Source organism: Notechis scutatus, chromosome 3 (assembly GCF_049901735.1).
Source record: "Notechis scutatus isolate UNSWTSFEM ecotype Mainland chromosome 3, rNotScu1.2, whole genome shotgun sequence".
NCBI classification, from domain to species: domain Eukaryota; kingdom Metazoa; phylum Chordata; class Lepidosauria; order Squamata; family Elapidae; genus Notechis; species Notechis scutatus.
In genome coordinates this window covers 107,707,608-107,725,425 of record NC_142011.1, presented here as the reverse complement: position 1 = coordinate 107,725,425, position 17,818 = coordinate 107,707,608, and the positions used below count along the sequence as shown (strand labels likewise).

Here is a 17,818-nt window from a genome sequence, read left to right as displayed (position 1 = left end):
GAGTGGTGTTGAATAACACACAACCAGTACACAGATACACTGAATAGTAAACTGTAAGTTTTACTTCCAGTAAACGAGTAAACAAAGTCCAACAAACAGTCCAAATCATACATGGTTAAAGCAGTTAGGGATAATCCAAAAACAAAGTCCTTTTCTTTACCAGTATCATAAACAAAGTTCAGTAAACAGAGTTTGTGAACAGTTGCAAGACTCACAGCAATTCAAGCAGAATGACGATCAGGCAAAAGGCAAAAGGCAATGCAAAAAGGAACAAACCAGGTTTCTGGCTCCATCTTATGGCTGTTGGAGGAACCTCAGCCAATCACAATTACAACACTCTCTTAAAGATACAACAGTATTAAATTACTATCCTGGTTTATATATTGCCAACCCAACTGTTAGGCGACTATCATTCCTAACAAGATGCAAAGACCATATTGCCACTAAATGCCACTATTTGTGCCACTAAATATAGGAAAATATAATGGGAGAAGAGTCCAGTTCAGTTCACCAATTCAGAATGGAATGGAATTGAATGGAGTGGAGTGGAGTGAAGTAGAGTGGAATGAAATGGGATAAGACTATAAGACTGAATAAATGACAGTTTTGTTATTTGAAATTTAGCCAAGTGTCTTTCCCTGTTTGGAGAATCAAAAGGAAACTTACAGTTAAAAGAGGATACATTTTTAAAAAATAGCACACTTATAAGTAGGAAAGCACATACAACTCTCAATGACCAAATAACAGCTCTCAAGCAGTCTTATCAGTGTTTAGCAGTTTAGACTTGCATTTGTGCAGATTCATGCCTTGCTATCTTAGTGTTTATTTTCTTTTTCTCTGCTGTTAATGAAATTTATCCAAATGTCTTAGTGGCTTAGATAGTTTGGCCTCAGCATTCGTTTGCCACTAGGTTGTTCAAAGACTTTTCTGTATTTCTATCTCATCTTTGAATTTAATAATGTCAGCTCTTATTTGCTTTGCTCCTGAAGTCAGTTTGCATTATCCCTACCCTGCGGACTGCAGCCAAACCCAGCAAAATGGTAATTCTATCAGCAGCCTATATACCATCTACCTGAATGGTGACAGCAACAGACCCCTTGAAGTATATTGCGACATGACCACTGATGGAGGGGGATGGATAGTGAGTGTTGTTTTCATTACTTTCAAAATATTATTAATTTTAGCTACTCCCAGTATAGGTAGTCTTTGTTTAGCAACCACAATTGGGATCAGCAACTTGGCTGTTAAGCAAAGCAATTACAAAGTGAAACTCCACCTGTGCTTATGATCTTACTTCAGATTCGCTTTGCTGTACAGACCTGCAAAATCATAAACACAAGGATTGGGTGCAAAGTTATTTCTTCATCACTGTCATAACTGTGAATGGTTGCTCTCTGAGGCAGTCACTAAATGAGGCCCACCGTACTCTTTGACATTTTTCCTGCATGGTTATCACAGTGCTGATATTGCAACCAACTAATCTGGAAACCTGTGAAGACTTTGATTTTAATTACAGACAGTCCATTATTCGTCATGAACCTCCATTGCTGACCTTCTGTCTTACCTCATGTTCTTCCTGATTCATAGTTTAATATGGAATCTGTGATTATTTGTGTGTGTGTGTGGGGGGGGTGTATTATACACACAGACATACTTTGAATTTTTAAATGGGCGCAGCTCTCTTTTTTCTCATTTTAAAAAACGTTTGGTACACAAAAGAGCATATTAATTAGTTCTCTACATAAACAAATAATCTTAATGAGACCACTTGAGAATACCTTGTTAGTTGTGAGTTGGTGTACTGTATGTGTGTGCTTTTATAGTCATGAAACATGGAAATGAAAAAGTAGGCTGAAGATATGACCTAAAACTGTAACTTAAATGTTTAAAGAATTGGATATCAAAGGAGAAATAAAAATGGATAGCTTACTTGATATTATGATTGCTCCATAAATGAAATAGTATCATCTGGATTTCTCAAATTCAAGGAGAATTTCATGTGTAATATTGTGTAACTTCTTCTAGTCTATTTATATCTGCTAGATTATGAACAGACATACCTTCAATCTTCCTTCTCTGTTTGATACTATATGTAGAATTAACATTCAATGAACCAATTTTTATATGCTTCTGCCTGCTTTTACAGATGATTCAGCGGAGGTCCACAGGGCAGCTGGATTTCTCTAAGAGATGGAAGAATTATGTTGAAGGCTTTGGAAGTCCTTCTGGAGAATTTTGGTTCGGTACTGTTGCTTTTTTAACATAATTCAAGATGGATGTATAGGCTTTTTAGAAGAACCACTATTAATGCAGAAATTCTAATTTAAGGATTATACTTTTCTGATGATGGGTATCGAATCTCCACACTACTCCTTTCATGCCCCGAGTTCTTAGAGTCTCAATACTATAGGAAATCTTCACTTAACAACCAGTTGCTTAACATACATTCAAAGTTATGATGGTCTCAAAAAAAGATTACGACCTATGACCTTTGAAATTGAAATTATGACAGTTGCATGCACCCTTGAAGTCACATGATGGCATTTTAGGCACATTTCAACCAGCTCAAATTTACAACCAGTTCCAGCATTCTGTGATCACATGACCATGATTCGTGACTTGTTATGCCATCCTTTGACAGAAAACAAGAAAAAGCACCCATTGAATATACTGGATTTGCTTAACAATTATGCGATTCACTTACCAGCCATGTATTCACTAAACAACTCTTGTAAAACCAGTTGAAAAATCAAATCAGATTATGTAGTGACCAACTTAACAACTACAAAGACTTATGACCTAAATTCCGAGCTTGATCCTGATTATAAGTCAATCATAATGAAAAGGTTGGGAAGAATACCTATAGTGTGCTAAAGTAGGCTCAGATTCTAAGAGTTTTACTTAAAAAAACATTGCATTTAGTATTATCTGGCTGTACAGTATGTAAGGACTCAGCACCATAGGTCATGCTTTGCAATGCTATAGAGCAGGGGTGTCAAACTCACGTTGTCATGGCGTTGTCATGTGATGTATCAGGACTTTCCCTCCTTCGCTAAACTGGGTATGGGCGTAGCCAGCACATGACGCATCCGGCAGGCTGGGAGTTCGACAGCCCTGCTATAGAGAGTCATAACTTTGTTGAAAATCATTAGCTAAATGGGAATAGATGGTGGTGGTTGGATTGTGATGGAATGCGAACCTGCAGGAGCAGTGGGGGAGAGTTTCGGCAATGCAGCTTGAATGCAGAAAGAAAAGGTTCAGGATAGCCACACCTTAGAACAGGGGTGTCAAACTCAATTTCATTGAGAGCCGCATCAGGGTTGTGTGTGATCCCAGAGGGCCATGTGTGTGCGTGGGGGGGCGAGTGTGGGCATGTCCATGGTGGGCGTTTCCAGGTGGGGGTGTCCATAGTGGGTGTTTGACACAGGCTCAAGATACGTTTTTTTCCTTCTCTTCTTTCTTTCCACAATTCTTTACTAAAACCATTTTCCTATCTCTTCTACCAGATATTACAGGCAATCATTTATTATGTACTCTTCATACTCCATTAAACTTTTTATTCCTAAATTTATACCCCATTGTTTAATAGTAAATTGCTTTTCCAGGCAGAAAAGCTATTTATATTGATGTATTTTTATTATTCAACTAATAATAAAAATACAATAGCACAAATAACATGATAATACAAGATCTAACAGCAGAGGTTAAATTTCTAGGATAGTAAATAGAAATGGCTGTCAATTATAGATTGTTGATTGTACATTAAATGGACCATGGGTCGGTCCTTTGATATTTTCAGACTGGCCCTGCGGGCCAAATTTAAGCACCCTGCAGGCTGGATCTGGCTCACGGACCTTGAGTTTGACACCCCTGCCCTAGAATCTCTCAGGATATATCTAGTAGGCTAGGCGGTTATAGCTTTAGTTTGGCAAGACTCTGTCCATTGGGAATAAGCAAATGAAGGACTGAACTTGATAGGATTATGCTGCGTCATATCTGGGCTTGGCCTGACGTTGCTTTAATGTTCAGCTTATAGTTTTTAAAGTTTCCTACACTAAATGTTATCTGTAGTTCCATCATAAACTTTGTTAGAGAGCATATAAATGGATATATAAATTATAAACCAGTTTTATTATCTTCTTGGAAGAGTATCTTCTCTCTCTCCCTCCCCTCACACACACACACACACACACATTCTTAGAATGGGAAATTGAAGTATTTCTATTAATGAACTGATATAAAGTGACATGCAGTTAAATGATTGTATAATATTTGTTTATTCTATACAAATAGCTCAATTTTTATGGAAGAATTCTTACTTTACTTAAATATGCCTTGAATATAATAGTTTTGTCAGGTCTGCCATTGCATCACCCTGTTTTGTTTTGATGGCATCCTGCCATAAAAGGGAGAGGGAGGAGCAGGGGGATATAGGGAGTGGGGATGAGAGGATGAGAGGAACCAGAGGCGCCAGCCCAGAACAGAGCTTGAGAGATTCAAAGATTCCCAAGACACAAGCTTGGGAATGGAATGGGGAATGCCCAGCCGAAGAGGTGTCAAAATGTGGAGCTGTTACTGAAACACCTAATTTGAACCTTATCTCCAAGATGATCAAGGTGGGGAGGGCTTGGGAGAAAAAAAATTACCAGAACTAAGCGGGAAATCCTCAGATCTGGCTTTGCTATGCTGTAACCACTTGGCATCAGTATACCTTTCACTATAAATAGAAGCGAGGATCTTTCTTTCCTGAACACCCAAGGTGGGACAGGTCTGACAAGTTTGTTTGGCAGCCCACCTTAAATTTGACTCTGGAATGTTTCTTGCAGGTCTAGAAAAACTGCATAATCTCACCAAGTCTGCTCACCTTCCCTATGAACTGAGGGTGGATTTACAGACCCACAACGAGTCAGCCTATGCTACCTATGACTTCATCCAGGTGGGCTCCAGCAGAGATCGATACAAGCTGTCTTTGGGAAACTACAGAGGCACTGCAGGTAAACATTTCTTTTATTTTATTTTTTAAATAAAACTTTATTAAATTTCAAATAAAAAAATAAAATATTAAAAAAAACACCAAATTGGGGTGTGTGTGAAATATTAGAGGGAGAAATGAGAATGGAGAGTGAAAAAGCAAAATCTCACATCCGTCTGAGCAGCAACCAATTTTTCAGGACTTCCTGAACTTATTATATTCAAAGATGCTTTGGAAATGTTTGGAAGTGTGTCAGGGATGTTTTAGCAAGTAGCTTCTGTAAGGAGATTATACGTGCACTAATAAGAAAGCCTAGCCACAAAATTAAAATTAAAAAAATATACAACAAACATTCACCACTTAGCAGCATGTCCTTGCATGCTGCTTACACAGTATGATGGCATCTCCTGTTCTATTTAATATAATTAAGAAACATTATAGTCAATCAAAAAAATTGACTTATCTGGAAAATATCTATACTTCTTTTTGTCTTCCAGGCAAGCAAAAACAATTTCAGAGTTTGAACAACAATATTTTCACTGAGAAATGAAATACTTTAGCCAAGGTCAAGAAATATATTTACATTCCTTTACTCACAAACATGCTTACACCCTTTTTGGCTCCTTCTTTCTCCCCACTCTTGTCCATTCCCTTCTCTGGTTCAAAGCAGATAATGTACAAAAAAATAAATAAGAACATCCTTTGAAATTTTATCCAGCTGTCAATTTCTCAGGAATCAGGAAAGGAAAAAAGGAATCCGATGAGGAAAAGCCAATTTCTGAAGCTGAGAAATTATGCTGAAGGCACATTGGTTTTTTATTGCCTCAATAAAGGGTTGCAGTTAGTCATTTTCCAGTAATTTTAAAACTGGGGAAAACTTTCATGTTGTCAGCTTGATGATATCTGGTGGAGAAAAAAAACTTGGTGCTGAGATACATTTTAAGGCTAAGCCATTCCCTGTCAGCACCATTCAACTTAAGATGTGTATGTGTATTTATAGATATTCTGTATAAAGATGCCAACCTGGTTCATTGCTTTACACTATTTAGCCTAAGGAACATATGCGTATTTATAGGTATTCTGCATAAAGATGCCGGTACTTTGCTTTGCAGCATGCCAGCTTCTTGGTTAATTATTCTTAATAAGACAAATTAGAAAAAAAAAATCTTGATTGGTGCCTGGGGGCAGCAAGAGAGGTGACTGCTGAACATTTGTGCTTATAGGTAATGCACTGAGAAACCCAGGATTAACTCATATTAAATTATGCTCTGGCAAGATTTTATATCTGTACTTTGATTAATTGCTTGCATATTTCTGTGTCTGTGTGTAGAGGCATTGAAAGGTATTTAATTACATTTCTGCCCATTCATGTCAGCGATCAGAGGATTTCTAATGTCAGAAATATCATGATTCTAATGCTCCCTTTCTCTCCTAAGGGGATGCCCTGACTTACCATAATGGTAGGAAATTTACAACCCTAGACAGGGACAATGATATAGCTATTACCAACTGTGCTATAACTCACCATGGTGGCTGGTGGTATAAGAACTGCCACCTGGCTAATCTCAATGGGAAGTATGGAGAACACAAGCACAGTGAGGTGAGTCTGGTACATATCTTTCTAGATTACATGTGATAAATTTCAAGAATACGCAAATTACTGTTAATACTTCTCCTTGTGATAGCTACTAAGTGTTTTAGACCATCTTAATCATTTTATGAAAGGAGAAGAGAACTTTTCTACTATTATTTGATTTTGAAATAATACAAAGAACTCTTTGTATTAATCCTGCAACCTTTATGCATTTTTAACAAACTTCACTGCTTATAGTGATCCCAGTTAATTTGGTAGCAGATTCTAAAAATATTGTAAAAGTTTTTTTCATCAAAATAAATGTGTAAATAGCCAACAATATCTTAAAGGTCATTCCTCCATTTTTTTTTTACATAGGAGGGAATGTCTCTTTTAAAGATATGGCTAATAAATTAAGATTTAAAAATAAAACATTTTTTCAGATCTGTTTTTATTTGCATGGATGATATGTATACACATTTAATTTTAAAAAATCAACTGTAATAATTATATATGTTCAATAACTATTTAATAGAAGAACACTTTTCCTGTAGACTGCTGGAAGAGATTGATCTAGTGCTTCTTGATTAGCTTATATTATAAGACATCTGTTGGGGAAAGTTTATGAGCTTCTATTATTGAAGCTCATAAACTCTGAAGGTGCCTTAAACGTCATCTAATCCATTGTTTCTCAGCCTTGGCAACTTAAGATATCTCAACTTCAATTCCCAGATTTTCCCATTGAGCATGCTGATTACAGAATTATGGGAATTGATATCCACACATCTTAAAATTGCTAAGGTTGAGAAACCATGATCCAGTCAAACTCTTTTCAGTGTGAAATCTACAATTGTACTATTTCCAATGGCTGCTCAGCCTCTGTTTAAATACTGCAGTGAAACTCTTCACCCCATTTTTAGGGTACTTGTTGCAATGTTGAGCAGCTTTTACTGTTAGAAAGTTTCTTATAACATTATGAAATTCACCTTTTGGGTTTTTTTTCCCATTGTTGTAAACCTTGTTCTTCTGAAGCAAGAGATTGGGTCTGTTAGCAATTATATTTTTTTGCTAAAATATAGGACTTCGTAAACTATTTCAGTTGTTTCATCCATTCCTCATAGGTTTAATTCCATTCCTTTATTTTCAACCTTTTCACCATCTTTGTTGCTTTTTTTGAGAACTATTATATGAAAGTATATGAGTATATGAAAATTGTTTTTAAAATGTGTTCAGAAGTAGATACAGCATCTCAAACATGTCCTGATTAAAATCAAACAAAAATATTCTGAATTACCTGCACTTAATCCCAACTGAAGAACATTAATACTTTTAGCTATTATGTCACACTGTTTAATTACATTCAAGCCAGATTTTTCCAGTCTACTGATCTTCATTTGCTTCAGATGCTTCAATTTGTTAAGATACTTCTGAATGTACAATCTGCTTGTTAAATTTTCAAACTTGGCCTTTCCCATCATAGTCTAATATCTTAGCCACTAAACCACATTGCCTTTCTTTGCTGTATTTCAATCATGCATTTTATCCCTCAAAGTCAAAAAGGTGCCTGTAATATCATACAAGATATATTGTAGTCGACAGTCAATTTTTTTCAGTTTGATCCCTACATGCCACTTGTTAGAAGATACTGAAGGTTAAGATGCTCAGACTGTGAAGATCCTATTATTATGTACCCAAAAATGAAATCACAGCTGCTGGTTCTTTAGCTGGTGGTGGCTTTCATATGCATTGAGTGTTATTATTAGGGTTCATTGAACAGTAAACCAGATGTTTAGACTGGATTTGCCATTTTTATCCACCTATCTCAAATATGCACTTTCCTGGGATTGTATGACTGTGAGCCCAAGCAAAGATGCTGCTTCATTAAGAGATACTGATATAGTGGAAAGGCTGCACATCCCTCATCACAAAGTAATTTATGTGAAGTGCCATGTAATTATAGTTATTAGTGGATCAAATGAGACAATTTATCAGTCTGTCTTAAAAGATTTTTATACACAAAATACATATGCAAAACCTACAAAGTCCTAATAGTTGAATATTGATATATTTGTATTATTAGTTTTCTGATTTGTATTATTACTATACAGTTTTGCACATTTGTTTATAGATTGAAAAACTTGATCTATATAAAATAGCTAATATCCTATTTTTTCTTTTCAGGGAATTAATTGGGAGCCATGGAAAGGCCATTTATATTCTATCCCTTACACTGAAATGAAGATACGTCCACGTTCACATAGCTTTGAGGCAGTCCTGAGTAGAAAACGGAGATCATCTCTGGCTGTGAAGGGGAAGGAGACTAAAGTTTAAAAGTCTTCTGGAAATGCTGTGTTTGCCAACACACAGCAATGCATGATCATGTAACAGTGTATCAGGCCTTTTATGCACATTTTGATATAAATATAATCATATCAGTTATTTCAAGCCTTCCTTAGAAATATTTTCTGGTTTGATTTGTTGGGAACACCACAAAATATGCATTACATCTGTATCACTTGCATTAATGTGTCTGCATTACTTATAGAAAAAAGCCCCCGATTCTCAGATACATTCTCAAGTGGTGGAGGAGGTGCTGGTGCTGGTTAAGCTCCCTGTGATCATAATGGCTGCTTGGAACTGCTAAGGTTGAGAACCCTGTTCTGGTTTTCATTATCCCTCTGTATATGATAGCAAAGTGACTTATGCTACTCAGTTGCCTTCACAAGACCAGGTAGGCTCAGGCATTAAGTCAGCTTGTCTGCCTCCTTGGGTGATTCAGTTTTGCAAAATCTAAAGTGAGGAACCCCATTATTCCTTTCAGGAAGAAAAAAAAATCCACCTGAGTTGTTTCCATTTCTAACAGGAATAAAATCATGCAAGTATTGTTTGGAAGATCAGTTTTTGACCTTTCATTGGTGAATCTGCCTTTCTACCATTACAAAATGTAGGTTTAATTCTGAACCTTATTGCAAGTAAAACACGTCATGAAATATTATTTCCCCCATACAAAAAACTGCCCTCTTGAAATCTCTCTCTCTCTCTCTCTCTTCTCTAACACACACACACACACACACACACACACACACACTCAGATGTATTTTTATTATAACTACAAAAATATTATTGATTCAGAGTTACCTCAAGGTAAGATGGGCAGCCAATACATTTTAAAATTAATTAATTAAACAACTACTCTTAAATTAGATGTTCTTCAGGTATTTGGATTTCATATACCATTAGCACCAAGAGATTCAGTGTTGACCATAGATATTGTTATATTTTACTTTATTGGTAAAACTATATTGCCACTATTATGTGTTATAACAGGGGTCCCCACCGTCCGCGGACCGGTGGCACCAGCCGACATGACAAGCCTTACTGGGCGTCATGGTTGCTGGGCGCCATCTTTTTGGTAAAAAAGCAATTTTTCGAAACCATAGATATTGTTATATTTTACTTTATTGGTAAAACTATATTGCCACTATTGTGTGTTATAAGACCCAGTGCTCTTTCAATTTTGCTGGCTGCTTTTGCCACATTAGAACCAACTGGATGGCATATGTGTGACAAAGTGGTGAAAAACTTGATTTTCAATCCAGCAAGAACTATCACAGATGCGAAGGCAGAGTAATACTCTACCATTTAATTCTGCTTCTTTGTGCAAAAACCGAATGTGGCAACCATTTGTGGACAGGGCAAAAATGATGGCTGCCAGACAAACTGTTGTGTTTTGCTACCTTACCAGGGTCTGCACAGTGTTGCAGAAGTTTCTGGACATTGCAGAAGGTTTCTGCAGCATTGAGAGTAGATTTGGTTAAGGCAGCAGAACAAAGCAGTTTGTCTCTGAATCTAGGCCATATAGTAGTGATCCAATTTTGTGGATAGGAGAAAATAGTGGCTGCTTCTGGAACCATGGTATGAAGCTGCACAAAGAAGTAATGTATTTCAGTGCTCTGGATGGATTTGGTGCTTTTCAAAAAGTGAGGAGGGTGTTTGGCCTGGTGGGGAAGGAATCAGGCCTAAAGCCTGGTGTGTGTGTGTGGGGTGGGAGAGACCCAAAGGGAGTGGGACCCAAGGGGCAGGAGGTGGAGCACAGAGTGTTTCGGAGTGTGGAGGAACTTTGGGAGGCCAGGGCAGGTGGCCCTAGCCTGTGCTAGGCCTCCAAGGGCCTACTCATCCCATGAGGTACCCCATTTTCCACCTAAAGACCCTGGGGTTCATTTAATGACTCACTGGGGAGAGCAGGGATTGGGAGGGGGTTATTAGGTGAGATGCTTCACCTAACAACCATTACAACATGCAACCATAGTGGGCAGGCTCCCCTATGATCATATCTCAAGGACTACCTTATTGCAACCCTATTGTTTTTTATTTAGATTTATCATTAAATTCATGAGGTTTACATTTTTTACAGTAGTAATAGATCTAGTACTGTGGGATTGTCAGTTACACCCTAGGCTTCCTCTGTGATGCACGACAATTGGACATGCATCATCCGATCAGTTTAAATCATAATCTCCTTGCATGTCTTAAATTTCTTATATAGAAGACTAAAATTCATAGTCAATAAGGAATAAATTCCAAAGGAGATGGCCATTGCTTATCTACACAACATCTCCAGATTAAAGCTTGAATAGAGATCTATGATAGAAAGGGGGCATATGAGGCACAAGTAGTGTAACATTAAATTAGTGGCACAGATTATAGTGGCAATACTGTGTTGGCATTACTTCACGAGAAATAATGTTGCATGAGTACATTAGTTTCAGAGAAAAAGAGGAGGTAGCATAATAAGTGAAAGTGGAAAACTCACATGTGGCACTTAAAGCAAATATAAGGTTACCAGACCTGGGCTTGTACCACTATATGTAAAATCCATTGACAGCCAAGTCTTCTGTATCTCTTTGCTGCCATTTAATTTTGGACTAGATTTCTGCAGCCCAAATAGGGAAAACCTTCTGAATCAAACAAGGGAAATTTCTAAGTTTTTAGAACAGAACATATAATTGTCATTCTGAGTTCTTTCCACTCTTAACATTGGAAAAAATATAAGAAATATTGAAGCACATATAATCTTCGTTTATCTGTTGATATTTTTGAAGTTCCATTTTATATAAAAAGGTATTTATGTTAGTTATAAGTACGATATCAAAATCAATTATTTGGCCAGTTGACTTAGCATGCTGTTCTTCAGGACAATATAATGGTAAAAAGTCATAGCATATTAACATACTCTATTCATTGCAAGGCCATTCTCACAAGATGCTTAACCCAGGCAACTACACATCCAATTCCTTTAGCAATGGTTTTCACAGTACACACTTCTGACAAGAATTCTACTTGGGGAATACAGATACTCTATCTGTATATATAATATACTCAATTTTTTCAGATATTATTGAATGCACCAGACTGTTGGCAAACTTCATGAACTTGCTAGAGTCTTCCCATTGTCCAGGTACAGAGCAATAAGCTTGCTAGGGATCCAGTCAGGGTATAGGAGGTGTATTCTCTGCTGCTGTCTTCAGCAATGAATTCTGTAATCGAGAGGCTTGCTTTTTCAGCCACTTTATAAGATTTCTTGGAGGACGAAATATAAAAAATGGGTCTGATGACTTGGTTTAGGTCAGGGATTGCCAACCTTTTGGACCTCAGGGACCACCAAACTCATCATTTTAAATCCCACAGATCACAGACCCTGGGAAAATCCCAAAAAAAGTCTGCAGGAAAATTTCCCACCCCATTTTCCTACCTCGATCATTCTTTGTTTGGGATCGCAGGATACCATCGCAAGCTCCGTTCTCAGGGAGAGAGAGACTTTTGGCTTCATGCAAGGAAAGCAGCAGAAGTCTTTCTCTCCCCCAAACTCCGCCAGAAATGAGTCTTTGTGAGACTTGTCGCACTGGCGCAGCCTCTTGGAGCAGGATGCCTTGCAGAGTCCCAAAGACTTATCTTTGGAGTTTGGGGGAGAGAAAGAAAGACTTGTGCTGCTTTCCTTGAGTGCAGCCAAAAGCAGAAGGAAGAAGCAGAAAGAAGCAGCCCGGTGGCCAGGCGAGGCATGTGGGGCAAGTTCTCCCCCTTTCCCCCCTCCCCTCACTATGTGTTGTTCGCAATGCGACACAAATCTTGTGTTCACACAGGCCATGTGGGCGGCATAGCCTTGTGTTAAGCCTGGATTAATTACTTTGGGTGGTGCTTTGGGGGTGACATTTATCTGCAGACCACCAGTGATCCCCGGCCCACTGGTTGGTGACCACTGGTTTAGGTACCATGACTGGGTGGAATTTGTGTAAGCTCCTGGATGATTAAGTGTGTTTGCAGAAGTTACTGACTGGGCCAACAGTTCCCCTTTTGAACTTCTACAACACAATAACTCTAAGTAGGTTATGGGAGCAGAACCTGTGTGTGTGTGTGTGTGTGTGTGTGTGTGTGTGTGTGAGAGAGAGAGAGAGAGAGAGAGAGAGAGAGAGAGAGATGAACTAGAGCATGAAATCTGGAAAGGAAAGCATCTGGCAGTTCTTGGCATGTTATGCACACAACTCTTGTGAGAATATTTTTTTTAAAAAAATGTGGTCGCCTTATTTAAGGCAACAATCCACATTTGACTGTTTTTATTTTTGAGTCAATTGCTCCCCCATGGTCAGAAAAATAACACAAAAATCATTTTCTTCTTTAATTAGTAAATAGGAGAAATCGGAACACAAAATGTAACGAAGCACAATTTATTAAAATAAATTTATTTTTAAATAAAAAGGTTGTGGTTTCTTTTAATTATCTCTAGAGTAACCCTAGAATGCAAGTCTAAAAATAAAGAACAGAATGCATATTGGTAACAAGTTGTTATATTACCCCATTGCTTAATCTAAGCACAGAGTAATAGATTTTTCATGAAAATGCAAAAATATATTTGCAAATGCCTTTACCAAGAGATTTATTATTAACCGATCATAATATGTTGTTCCAGGACTGGAGGGTTTCCTCCCACACCAAATTTTTCACCATGTTGATTGATATATTATTTATTTTTCTACTTCTTGTGGAGTACTAATGCCTCATCTTTCTAATCTTCAACCTACCCCATTCCCCCATTTGGTACATCCAAAGCTGTCAGCATAGCTGGAAGTCCTAAAAACCTAACCCTTTAAAGAATTAAAATAGAGACTATCGGTATGCCAAGCAATGTGCAAAACTTGTAAAATTCTGACTAGTTCAGACATGGAAAAGAATATGAGACATTTGTTAATAAGGCAATTTCTTGTGTTCCCAAACGTTCAGACCAAAGGCCCAACTAACTCAGCAGTTTTCTTCCAAAACTAGCAAATAATCACTAGTCATAGTCTTCTCTTTCATGATATATTTTTTTAAATCACCCAATTCAATACCTTGGCTTACATATCAGTGCAATCAGATTGTATAAGTAAATGTGTATGGTAATATATGATATATACCTACATGCATACAACAGTGTTTGCTTACTTTCTTACTTGCTAGTGCAGATAAGCTTTCAGTGCAAGCTATGCTAGGCAAAGCAAAAGTTCTAGTTTGAATTCTGCATCCTAAGTGCACAAGTTGATTTGTAGAATACAATTTGCTACTGAGTTCATGTAAGCCTATACCTTTGGTGTACACTGAAATAATATGCATTCAGTGGATGCACACCACTCATTCATTCTGCATTGGTGTAATGTTGCAGCTTGCTTGTAAACTGTGTGTCCAACTTGAAAATTCCTAAGCTTAAAAAGTAGCTTCCTTCATGTGGAAGTAAGGCAGGATGGCATGTTCTCAGCTTTATGACGTGGAAGTGAACACATTATGAGATAGGAATAGGAATATTCCTTATACGAAAAGGAAGTAACTTGTCCTCCTGCATTACTCTAAAGTCTAAACCAACGATGGCCTTTTTGCCAGCAGAAGCATTTTGGGCTGGGCTGAAATCCACAGATCATCTTCTTTCTTCTTCTTCTTCCTCAAAATATTACGTCTTCTTTGCCCTTGGATTGGACCACTGCTGCTGTGGCTATTTTTGTCCCTTTGCCGCTGGCCACAAAAACAACAATGGCAACAGATGAAAATTCCAACAAGGAGGACAAGAACAGGTAACCCCATTAAAACAGCGAGACAGATTGTGTTATAGATACCCTCCTGATGTTTTAAGCAGATAAAAGACCAGATGGAATGGAAAAAATTACTGATCTGCTCCATGGCAACTTTTGCAGACTGGAAACAGGTCTGATAGAATATTAAAGTTGCTTTCCTTGACCTTTGCCTCCGTCCTAGATGGGAACTCTTTGTAGATTTTGTCTTTGAAGATATGCAAACGTCTTCAGTTTTTCAATCTCTGCGAAGGTAGAAGATGAAACATAAAAAATGGGTCAAATGAGTAAGGGAAAATGTTTTGGTTAATGCACCTGCTGGTAATGACAAAATATGTTGTGATCCAAATTATATATTTGCCAAAGACCTTAAGATAAGATATACAGCTTTTCCATATTGTTATCTCAATATTCTAATGAAGTATGTTAGAAGAGATGGGTCAAGATACTTACAGCCAAATGTGAACACACCCACCCTTGAACCCCACTGCCTCCATTCAACATTCTAAACCAGGGGTGTCCAACCTTGGCAACTTTAAGACTTGTGGACTTCAACTCCCAGAATTCCTCAGCCAGCAAAGCTGGCTGAGGAATTCTGGGAGTTGAAGTCCACAAGTCTTAAAGTTGCCAAGGTTGGACACCCCTGTTCTAAACCATCATATTATTAACGAAATGTTCGTGAGGATGATAGAAAAGTCGAACTGGAAGTTATGAAATACAGTACTATAGGAAATACCCTCACAATTACTCCATTAAAGTCAGATTAAAATATCAGAGATCAGGCTATATTTTTCCACACTAATTGCTAAAAATTCTTTCTTTGCATGACATGGAGTTATGGGAGAACTCTAATAACAGTGGCAGAATTACAAATCAGGAAAATCCTAATTCAAATATCATCCACATATAAACCTAGGGGTACCTCAGTCATTTACTGCCATTCTACTTCAATTTGTCCATCTGCAATATAAGTCTTAAGAACACTGGTCTAAACTGTCCTAAAATATACATTAAGTGTTTGGTACAACCTGACATGATCAATAAATGATAAATATAAATGTAGCTTCTTCTCTGGTAATATCACACTACTAACTAGAGCATACAAAACATTTGCTAGACCTATACTTGAATACAGCTCATCAGTCTGGAACCCATATCTTGTATCTGATATTAACACAATTGAAAAAGTCCAGAAATATTTCACAAGAAGAGTTCTCCGCTCCTCTACTCATTGCAGAATACCTTATGCCACCAGACTTGAAACTCTAGACCTAGAAAGCCTAGAACTACGCCACCTCCGGTCTGATCTAAATATAGTATATAAAATCATACATTGCAATGTCTTGCCTGCAAATGAATAATTCAGCTTCAATCATAACAATACAAGAGCACACAATAGATACAAACTCAAGGTTAACCGCACCAAATTTGACTGCAGAAAATACAACTTCAGCAACAGAGGGGTCAATGTTTGAAATACTCTACCTGGCTCTGTGGTTTCTTCCCCAAACCCCAAAAACTTTAACCTTAGACTGTCTACTACTGACCTCACCCCCTTCCTAAGAGGCCTGTAGGGGGCGTGCATAAGCGCACCAATCATGCCTACCGTCGCTGTCCTGTTGTTTCTTTTTATTTTTCTAATAAGTATCTATCTCATGTATTCAAAACTATGTTTATTCTTATACCTGTATCTTGTAAGCGATTGACAAATCAAATAAATAAAATAAATCTGCTGTCATCGGGGCGGGGGTCGGAATTGGGGTGTGATTTTTTATTTTTTTCCAGATTTTGTTCTATTGTACTTTATTAATTTATTTCATTCTTTTTGTTAGTTTTTATTGCTTTTTAAAAATTTTAAATATGGTTTTACATTCTGTAAGCCACCTCAACTCACCTTCGCCTCATGGGCAAATAGGCGGCAATATAAATTCAATAAATAAATAAATAAATAAACAAACAAATAAATAAATAATCAGACATTGAGCTGAAAGTAGATCTACAGAAACAATAAGCATTATCATTGGAAGAATGGAATGACTAGGTTGAGGGCAGATAATCCCGGAGAAAAATCTTTCAAGTGAAAGTTGAATGAAAAGCAGGGTCCTTTCTCTATAATTCTGCTTTAAATAGTTACATTTTAGTAAATTAATCTAGAAAGAATTCCACACTTTTTCTATTCAAATAGGTCTTGCCAGACCATTCCATTTCAGATGCTCATGAAAATATTTCTTCTACTTTGGGAAAAGTGACCTGGACTATGTGGTAGGATTCAACTTTGCAATTGCCTTTCGGGTGTCTCTAGATGCAGCACCTTACATTGCCATGCTGCAGCAGAAGTTCCTTCTTGTGCTTCTGAAGTCTTAATTTCAAGTAACAGTTCTGAAACAAGTGGAAATGACCTGCTCAGATAGACAAAGTATAGAGGTTTTTCATGATGGTTTTAAGAAGTTCATTCACTATTGGCAGAAATGTGTGATGAATGATGATGATTATGTGGAGAAGTAAAAATAGGTAACAAAAGTGTTCCATTCAAGGATTATTTTCCTTTTCCATATAATTAAACTAAATTTAAAATATAGTTGTGGAGGCAGAGTCATTTCTTTTTGGCCCTTGTTTGTCAATATGAAATTAATAGTCCTATCAATTTGGCACATCATTATCAGATTTACAAAGGTGAAAAACTGAAATGGATAGGTAAGCAGCCGGCATAAACATTCAGTAGTTTCAATTTACTCTTGCCAAAAAAAAATCAGTAATGGAGGAATGCTGAAATTGATGTTCTGTTGCTATTTCATCAAGCATGCAAAGTCTCTATATTTCTTTTAAAAATGGCAGTATGTTTAATGATGGAAACTCTGGGATATTTCTAATTTGTAGAATGACTCAACAAGAAAGGCCTTGCTGCCATCTGAGATACTTCACCTGCCTGTATCTAAGGTGATTCTAAAGCAAACTCCTGGATCTATTGATGATACTGATTGAAGCACCTTGTCAGCAAATAAGTTTCTGATTTTACTTATCTTTTTTATCACCTTATTCAGACACAAGAATATTTCCCTCTAATCTTCATTGACAGTCCAATCACAGTGATGATGTCAGTCTTGTGACAGATGCATCTTCCTGATAGTCCAGCACCAGCTTATTAGAAACTTAGTTGCAGTATTTAAATAGGTATATGGG

The 17,818-nt window shown here is 37.3% G+C and overlaps 2 protein-coding genes across 2 annotated transcripts in view; one reads left to right on the top strand and one right to left on the bottom strand.

The window, feature by feature from the left end:
• The window catches only part of TNN (tenascin N), a 36,447-nt gene extending 27,462 nt beyond the window's left edge, over positions 1-8,985 (top strand). Inside the window, exons 10-14 of the mRNA XM_087960910.1 lie at positions 990-1,141; positions 2,147-2,243; positions 4,827-4,994; positions 6,409-6,572; positions 8,727-8,985. Coding sequence (XP_087817036.1) covers positions 990-1,141; positions 2,147-2,243; positions 4,827-4,994; positions 6,409-6,572; positions 8,727-8,876 — 731 coding nt within the window. The 3' untranslated portion in view covers positions 8,877-8,985. The remainder of the gene's footprint in view (positions 1-989; positions 1,142-2,146; positions 2,244-4,826; positions 4,995-6,408; positions 6,573-8,726) is intronic.
• A 4,223-nt stretch (positions 8,986-13,208) lies between these two features.
• KIAA0040 (KIAA0040 ortholog) lies at positions 13,209-14,881 on the bottom strand. Its single transcript, XM_026669191.2, has one exon. The coding sequence runs from the start codon at positions 14,745-14,747 to the stop codon at positions 14,427-14,429; it is 321 nt and encodes a 106-aa protein (XP_026524976.1). The 5' UTR covers positions 14,748-14,881; the 3' UTR covers positions 13,209-14,426.
• Positions 14,882-17,818: the final 2,937 nt, after the last annotated feature.